This window comes from Solanum stenotomum, chromosome 1 (assembly GCF_019186545.1).
Source record: "Solanum stenotomum isolate F172 chromosome 1, ASM1918654v1, whole genome shotgun sequence".
NCBI lineage: Eukaryota > Viridiplantae > Streptophyta > Magnoliopsida > Solanales > Solanaceae > Solanum > Solanum stenotomum.
Window position 1 is genome coordinate 95203604 of NC_064282.1, and position 9326 is coordinate 95212929.

Consider the following 9326-nt stretch of genomic DNA (forward strand, 5'->3'; position numbering starts at 1 on the left):
TAGTAATATCTTTTAAGAAGGAATGGAGAAAGGTATTAGAAAAAAGTGATTAATGATGTTAAATGGTGAACAAAATAAATAAAATTATAGTTAATTTTTGCAAAATATTAAGGCAGGAAAATAATGAAAAAGGCACAAAATGTAGTGAGGAGAAAAAAAAAAGGATGAATAAGAAAAGGGCAATAAAAGATTTTATGAATTGATTAGTTGGGATAATAAAGGAAAAAGGCTGTTTTTTTGGGCTTTATTGATTTCGGTTAGTGACCTTTTCCATTCTTCAATATAATATATATAATAATTAGCAATTAATGTAATAACTTATAGACACTAAATTAATATGATTACTAAATAGAATATGATTAATTCTTTAATTAAAAAATAAGATAAAATAGAGAAAAAAAAGTCAAAATAATGAGAAAAATGATAATTAGCAATGGAGGCCTTAGAGAGGTGCCACACCACCTTTTTTACATTTGGCTTTATATTATATATAGATTATTAATGTTGATTTCTTTTTTTTAGTCCACATTTATGATAGTCGATAAGAATGACAAGTGATAAAATAAAAATAAATTGAAGTATAAAAGATTAATTATTTGCATTTTAATTTCTTACCATTTTTATATATCGATGATTGCTAAAGTTTGAATTATATAAATGATCATCAAAATGCAAAAGATTTAAAGATAAGACAAAAGATCAGAATTACTGAGAGCTTTCGAGTTTCTTTTCAAGTTATCTTGCATTTGAGTTCTTTTCTTAATGCTTAAAGTTTTCCGCTGAGTAAGCAAGCCAAGCCAAGGGTTCGCTTGGGACCAGCAATGGTTCTCGAGTGCCGTCCACGTCCAAGGTGTAGGCTCGGGGTGTGACACGACGGACTTTGAGATGCCGTCCGTCGCTTCTTTAAGAAATTAATTATTAATTATATATATAGTTGGCGCAAATATCCGGAAAAAAAAAGCGACGGACTAAGCGATGCAGTCCGTCACTTTTAAAAAAATAATAATAAAAAAATTATTTTTATTAAAAAGCGACGGACAATGTGGCTAATGGCGTCGCTTTTTGGAGCGACACCGTCCGTCGCTTTTATGTCCGTCGTTTTTTAGTATGTTTTTAGTAGTGTATATAACGAACAAATAATACTAATTAAAATATATGTGATATTTTTTTCAAATAAAAATAAATAAATATTATTATTTTGATGTAGTAGTTAAATATATTATGAACCTAAAAAGATGAGAAAATCAATTAAATTACTTACCTAATACTTATACTTATAGATAGGTTAATGTTTAAGATAATAGTTTATTTTGTTGGCATCTCACATATAATTTTATAGACGATTGTTCAGTTACATGTATAACTCACACGCATATTTTATTTTATTGAGTATATCATTTTAAAAAAAATCATAAATATTATTAAATTATTTTTAAGATCCACACAAGCTTGTTGATGGTTTTTATTTTTTTGTGAAATTAATATCTTTTCTCCATTGTTCTAAATTAAAGGATATTAGTACACTATTTAACAATATTATGGTTGAAGGTATATAATAAAATCAAATAAGAAAAGTTTAAGCTCTTGTAGGAAGAAATTTTATTCCATAAAAATTCTTACATGTGACTTTTTGGTTTTTCACTATTGGAGACATGACTGATAATACACATGTAACCCCTAGACTATAATCAACATATCAGAGATATACTTTAACTAAATTAAGGTTTTACTACCCCTGGACTTTTTTCTTCTAAAAATAAAATAAAATTTGTACACCTTTTGGCTTACGGGCCTCCAAACATCTCCCACACACCTCAACTAAGTGGAGTTACGGAGTGTGCCATGTAAACTAAAAAGTGTATACAATCACAAAAAAAAAAAAGAGTTTGGGGTGGGGAAGGTGCGGGGGGGGGGGGGGGGGGGGGGGGGGGGGGGGGGGGGGGGGGGGGGGGGGAAGAGGGGTAATAAGACCTTAGTTTAGTTAAGAGATGTCTCTGAAATTTTGATCATAGTCTAAGGGGTACTTATGCTTGAAGTCCTAAATGTTACGATTTTCAAAACGATGTAAATGAGAAAATATCTAATAAGCAAATTTTACTTGGTTAATATATACTTCTTATATTTGTTCGTTGGTTTTAGTTTTCGAAATGGACCGAATGTTATTTTATCCACATATGGTAAAAAATAAATAAATGTCATTAAACATTTTCTTTGATAAATAAAATTAAGCTGATCTCAAGGATATATATTCAGAAAAATAATATAGAAATAATCATAATTGTATTATATTATTTAAATAAAGAAATAACTTATATTAGATAAAATTATTAATTAATTTTAAACTTCTAAATATTAGAAATTAATAAATAGTTCAAATAAAAAATGATTTCATAAACAAACTTTAAATGATTTCAAAGTCCTAAATATTAGTAAAATAACATAAAATTACAATTTTATCAAATGTGAAAGCTTGATTACCAATTCGTTCTGCATCAATGATACAATAGTTTCTGAAATTCATTCTATATATTGCTGTAATAATTCATTTTATATTAGTGATACAATAATTTTTGAAATTTATTCTATATTAATGCTACAATAATTCACTTTGTATCAATACAATAGTTTCTGAAATCCATTCTATATCATTGCTACAATAATTTATTTTATACTAGTGATACAATAATTTTTGAAAGTCATTCTATATTGATGCTAAGATAATTCACTTTATATCAGTAATACAATAATATATACAAAACAAATTGTTGTATCAGATTGAATATTGTTGTATTGAGAAAAATCATCCTTGAAAAGTAAGGGCAACAATCAAATTTCTAGCAGCCCCAATTGACTACAATGAACTAAATTGCTTGTCTAATTTTTATTCTTCCAAGTCCAATGAATAACTTGTTGATAAAGATATATAACAAACATAATGGAGAAAAAATAGTAATAATAACAAATAATATGATAATCAAAAGAAAAAAGATAGATAATAATAAACTTGAATAATAAGGTAGTAGGAGAATAATATTAGTAATAAATTAATGATACGAGGAACTATATAATGCTTGACTATCTACTAACCTTCTATCATAATCCTCGACTTAATGCATTAGATATGATATATTCTAACAAGTATCATGATTAAAATCTAAGTGATAGATTGTTGGGATATTTATACTATTAATCATGCATGTGTTTAGATATAATATTTACTATAGAATAATTGTTTATTCAATTTTAATAAAGATTTAATAGATCATGTATTCGTCTATGTGTCCTTTACTTGCATAATAGATGATTTAGAGCTCGTTTGATTGAAATGACTTTTAAGTCCAAAAAAAAAGTCGGGGGAGACCTACTTTTGGTTTTTGGCTTATTTTAAGTCATTTTTTACCTTGTTAGACATTTCATAACTTATTTCAAGTCATTTTTGACTTATTTTAAGTTATTTTTTATATTTGTCAAAAACTGACTTAAAAGTAGATTTGACCAACTTTTAAGCAAATTCAAACACCCTCTTAGTGTATAGAGTTTAGCTTATACACAGAAGATTAAAGGGATAATCAATTCTTATTAGTATAAATATTAAACTTAAAATCTAAAATGGAAATTGAACAAGTCATCGGTATGATTGTAGCATAAGATTAAATATAATTTATCTTAATTGTGGGGGCGGTGTACTTTTAACTTCTTGTGCTAATACATTTTGAATGTATTGAACGGATCAAATACAGATAAATATTTTATATTGGCTTAATAAAACAAATTTTCTAGTCCATTAAATAAACTTATACTCTTAATCTTGGAATAATTATTTTAGCTATGTATATTATTTATTGTTTTGATTTACTAATAGGTGAGATTCTTTTATGGATTAATATGCCTGATAACTTAGAGATAACAAATCCATTGGTAAAATAATAGCCAATTGATGAAATCTATGTCTCAGATTAAAAATTAATGATACATCTTTATGAAAACTTATAAGTTTTTACAGAAATTGAGCAGTGAAATAATGAATGAGTTATTTGCAAATTTAAAAGTTTAAGAACATCTAATTGAGAAGTCAAATTTGACGTTCTACTACATTTAAGTAGTGGGAGAAACAATAATAGACATAAGAAAATTTACTACCTCAAACTTGTGAGAGTGATGTTGAGAAAATAACATTACATGAAGTAATTAATATTTCAATATCGAAAGATCATGAAGAAATTATTAAAATTCAAAAATATGATAGTGTGACTATAATAGTTATATTACTTAGTTTTCGACAAGCTGTCTATACATCATGTATTGTCTAATCACCTCCCCAATACCTTTTTAGTCTATCTCTACCTCTCCTCATACCTATCATACATAGCCTCTCAAACCTTCTTACTGAGACATCTGTGCAACTCCTCTTTACATGTCCGAACCATCTTAGTCTCGCCTCTTCTCATCTTGTCGACCATGGAGGTCATAGCCATCTCATCCTAAATATCTTCGCTCCTAATTCTATCTCTCCTAGTATACCTATACATTTATCTTAGCATCCTTATTTTCATTACTTTCATCTTTTAGACGTGCAAGTTCATGACCAATCAACACTCCGCCCCACACATGTTGATAAACAAATGCCATTTCTTTCCAAAACAGACAGCCTATAAAAGAGCATAAATATGCAACAACACTTTGCAGAACCTACCAAGCCAAAAAAAAAACCCTCCCAAAATATGCAGTTCTTCAACTTCTTTTCCCTTTTCCTTTTTGTGTGTTTCCTCTTTTTGTTAATTAAATGGAAGAATTCCAATAGCAAAACCAAAAGATTGCCTCCAGGTCCATGGAAATTACCTTTAATTGGAAGCATGTTTCATTTGTTAGGTGGACTTCCACATCAAGTCCTTCGAGATTTAGCCAAAAAATATGGACCAATTATGCACCTTCAACTAGGTGAAGTTTCTCTAGTTGTTGTTACTTCTCCTGACATGGCCAAACAAGTACTAAAATCTCATGACATCGCTTTTGCATCTAGACCCAAGCTTCTAGCTGCCGAGATTCTCTTTTATAATGCGTCTGATATTGTCTTTTCCCCCTATGGAGATTACTGGAGACAAATGCGTAAAATTTGCATCATGGAATTGCTTAGTGCCAAAAATGTCAAGTCCTTCAACTCTATTAGACAAGATGAAGTTCTTCATATGATTGAATTTTTTCGATTATCTACTGGTGAGACAGTTAATGCAACAAAAAAGTTTTACCAATTCGCAAGCTCTATGACCTGTAGATCAGCCTTTGGGAAAGTACTAAAAGAGCAAGACGAACTTATACTACTCATTAAAAAATTGTCACGCTTTTTGGAAGGATTTGATATGGCTGACATATTTCCATCACTAAAATTTCTTCATGTGTTACGTGGAATGAAGGATAAAATTATGGATGCTCACCATGAGTTAGATGCCATTCTTGAAAACATCATCAATGAGCACAAGAATAATGGTGAATTAGGAGGTGAAGGTAATTTAGTTGCCACATTGCTAAGACTAATGAAAGAGGGAGGTTTTCAATTTCCAATCACCAAAGACAATATCAAAGCTATTATTTTTGTAAGTACATTTTCCTTCTTATTGTTATTTAAGTATGATATGCATTGAGTCATCTATCGAAAATAATTTATCTATCTTCCCAAGATAAGAACAAGGTTATATACAAATATACCCTCTCAAGACCTTACTTGCACTTGTATTCTCAAATTGCATAATTGTAAATAGAACTAGCAATCGTACTTCTATGACAAAATTGCCCTTCAAATTGGCCTCGTTTCACATTTATGACCTCCAATTTTGAGTGTGCATAAATAGGTACTTAAACTTGTATAAAGTTGGACAAGTAGACACATGAGTCCTGTGCAGCATAATTCTTGTAGGACGCACATTGTCATGTAGGATGTCACGTAGGACGCGTGTGTCTAGTTGTTCAACTTTATACAAGTTTAAGTGTCTATTATTGCACACCCAAAGTTAAAGGGCATAAATATAAACTGAGATCAAGTTAAAAGATATATTTATGCATTATGCATAAGCCTAATATAAGCATTGACAGAGCCAAAAATATTAGTTTATGAATTCTGGGTCATAACTTTTTCTTTACTATATATATATATATATATATATATATATATGCCCGAAATCTCATAAACACACCTAAACTTGACTAGGGTCTTATTACCCCGCTAAACTAATTTAAAATGGAATAAATACACCATAAACGCTGACATGGCATAGAGAGTGTGCACACTCTCTTGAAGCCAAGTGATGAGTGAACAAATTGGACACGTGTCATTTTTTTTATTGGTAACTTTATAATTAGTTAGTACACACATTTATTGATATTAAAACTTACATATATTTAATTATTTTAATTTCTTTCTTTGTAAAATATTTATTTTAATTTATTTTCACTTTTAATTTTTTTAATTAATTTTTTATCTTTTCACTTTTAATTATTTTAAGAAAATTATGTATTTTTTAAAAAATAGTAATTTAAAAGTGTACTTTAATTCTAACGTTTTAATTTTTTTTATGTTTTATTTGATTTTCTTCACTTATTTTGATATCCGTTCAAAATGAACTTATTTAAATACAAGACATTTGGAATTAAATTTGAAATCAAATCAAAACGAAAGACGAAGAAAATAAAATCAATAGAAAAATAAAAGAAAAAAAAACAATGAATATAGGTAAAAAAAAGTTTTGATACAAGGTAAAAAAATGTGTATTAACTTAATTTGAATACAAGATATAGAAAATAATAATATTTAATAAAAAAATTAAAAATTAGTTTTTAATTACAAAAATAAATATAAATTAAAAATAATAATATTTACACACGTGGCAGGCGAGTGTGTACAAACACAACCAACTTGGGTGGTTGAAGGTGCCACGTCAGCACAAAAGGTGCACAAAAATACGAAAAAATGAGTTTAGGGGGGGGGGGGGTGGCTCTGGGATTTCGGTCATAGTCTAGGGGGTACTTATGCCTTATCCCTATATATATAACTTGGCACATTCTTCTTTTAAACTTTTTATACACTGTGTGTGCTCTTCTGTCCATCCAAGTCTATTGGATTTTCTTATTAATTTTTGTAGAATATTCCGTTTTTTGGCTAAATCCGGAATATATATATATATACACACACATAAATTAAACGTTTTTTCAATAAAAATACAAAATTTGAACTAAAACTATTGAATTCTGTTGAATCCGTAGACAACACTATAGCTCCACTTTTGAATATAAGTAATTAACTTGTTCATAAATAAAGGACATATTTGTTGCGGGAACCGAGACTTCATCAACAACAATTGATTGGGCCATGGTGGAAATTATGAGGAATCCAAATGTACTCTCCAAAGCTCAAGCAGAGGTAAGAAACGCGTTTAGAGGTAAAGAAACATTTGATGAAAATGACATCGAAGAATTGAAATACCTAAAGTTGGTCGTTAAAGAAAGTTTCAGACTCCATCCTCCACTTCCCCTTTTGCTTCCAAGAGAATGTAGGGAAGAAGTAGACATAAACGGCTACACTATTCCTTTGAAAACAAAAGTTATGGTTAATGCATGGGCTATCGGAAGAGATCCAAAATATTGGGATGATGCAGAAAGTTTCAAACCTGAGAGATTTGAGCAGAGTTCGGTGGATTTTGCTGGTAATAATTTTGAATTTCTTCCGTTTGGTAGTGGAAGGAGGATTTGCCCTGGGATATCATTTGGTTTAGCTAATGTTTTTTTCCCACTAGCTAAATTGTTGTATCACTTTGATTGGAAACTTCCTATTGGAATCAATCCAAGTGATCATTTGGACTTAACTGAATCTGCTGGAGCATCTTGTGGTAGAAAGAATAACCTATACTTGATCGCGACTCCTCATCAACCCTTGATCGCGACTCCTCATCAACCTTGTCAACAGTGATGCCATGGAATCAAACCTTAATAAAGGACTTTGCCTTTTAAATGTAATTGCAACACTAGTTTCGTTGCCAAAATTTTGTGGAGAGCTAGTACTATATGTTTTAGCAACAATAATATTTTTGAGTTGTTGGCAATAGCATAATTCATATTTTTTTTATTGAATCTCACTCAATGAATATCCACCAAAAGACATATCTATATATATATATATATAGAATGAACTCCTAACTTGAATGTTAAATTACTATAATATCCCTAACTTAGGTTGTGACTTTTTCGATGAGTTGTGACTTTTTCGATAAGTTGTGACTTTTTTCAAAGGGTTGTGATTTTTCGATGAGTTGTGACTCTTCCAAAGAGTTGTGATTTTTCGATGAGTTGTGACTCTTCCAAAGAGTTGTGACTTTTTCAATAAGTTGTGACTTTTCCAAAGGATTGAGACTTCTCAAAAAAAGTCATGACTTTTCAGATAAGACACAAAAAACACTTTTTATACTACCCTTTGTTGACTATAAATAGAGGGGCTTCCTCTCATTTTTCAACCACACTTTTTTTTTTAATCTTCTACTCTTCTTCTTCTTGCATTTTAAAAAATTTCATGTGATTTATGTCATTGAGTGAGTTCGAAATTTAGCGGAATATGAGGTACCACTATTCTGATGAAGTAAATCGTTCTATCCTAAGAAGGTATATTCCAAACCACGAGTACTTGAGAAAAATAATTTTGATTATATAATAATTATTTTTTTACTTAATATATACAGTAGTATATATGTAATGTTCCAATATATGAAGTTAACATGATGTAGTCTAAATACATTTGTTTTTGTTAACAATTTCTCTTGTGATGTATATATATGCTTCTGAATAACTATTACCAAAATTATTAGACTTCTTAAGAGTTAGATAATTATCATAATTTATTTTTTTGATGTTCAAGACAAAATAACGACTTTATTTATCAATTCTACTTTTGTGATTTAGATTTCAGGAAGCTTGCTGAAAAATAGTTGATACTATATAAACATAGTATGTATTAGTTTATTTTTATTATTTATTTAATAACTAATTTTAATGAGAATTTTTTTTCATTAATGCAAATATATATATATATATATATATATATATATATATATATATGTTAGGTATCTCTATTTAAATTAAAGTATTATATATGTCATAAATGTATTATATATCAAGTTAACAAGATTTTCTAACTTCAAAATATATTATTTTATAATGTTCTAAGTTTTTTTTTTTTAATTAAAAAAACTCACAACAAATGTGAAAATATGTGTATATATATGAATCATTTAAATTTATCATTTACAAAATAAATTTTATATTCTGTAATATGAAATAAACATTTT

General features: G+C 28.8%; 1 protein-coding gene across 1 annotated transcript; it reads left to right on the forward strand.

Annotated features, from left to right (window-relative positions):
- The first annotated feature begins 4710 nt into the window (after positions 1–4710).
- Positions 4711–7957, forward strand: LOC125859686 (premnaspirodiene oxygenase-like). The gene is made up of 2 exons (XM_049539487.1): positions 4711–5591; positions 7310–7957. Exons 1-2 carry the CDS (start codon positions 4722–4724, stop codon positions 7955–7957), a joined length of 1518 nt encoding a protein of 505 aa, XP_049395444.1. The 5' UTR covers positions 4711–4721.
- Positions 7958–9326: the final 1369 nt, after the last annotated feature.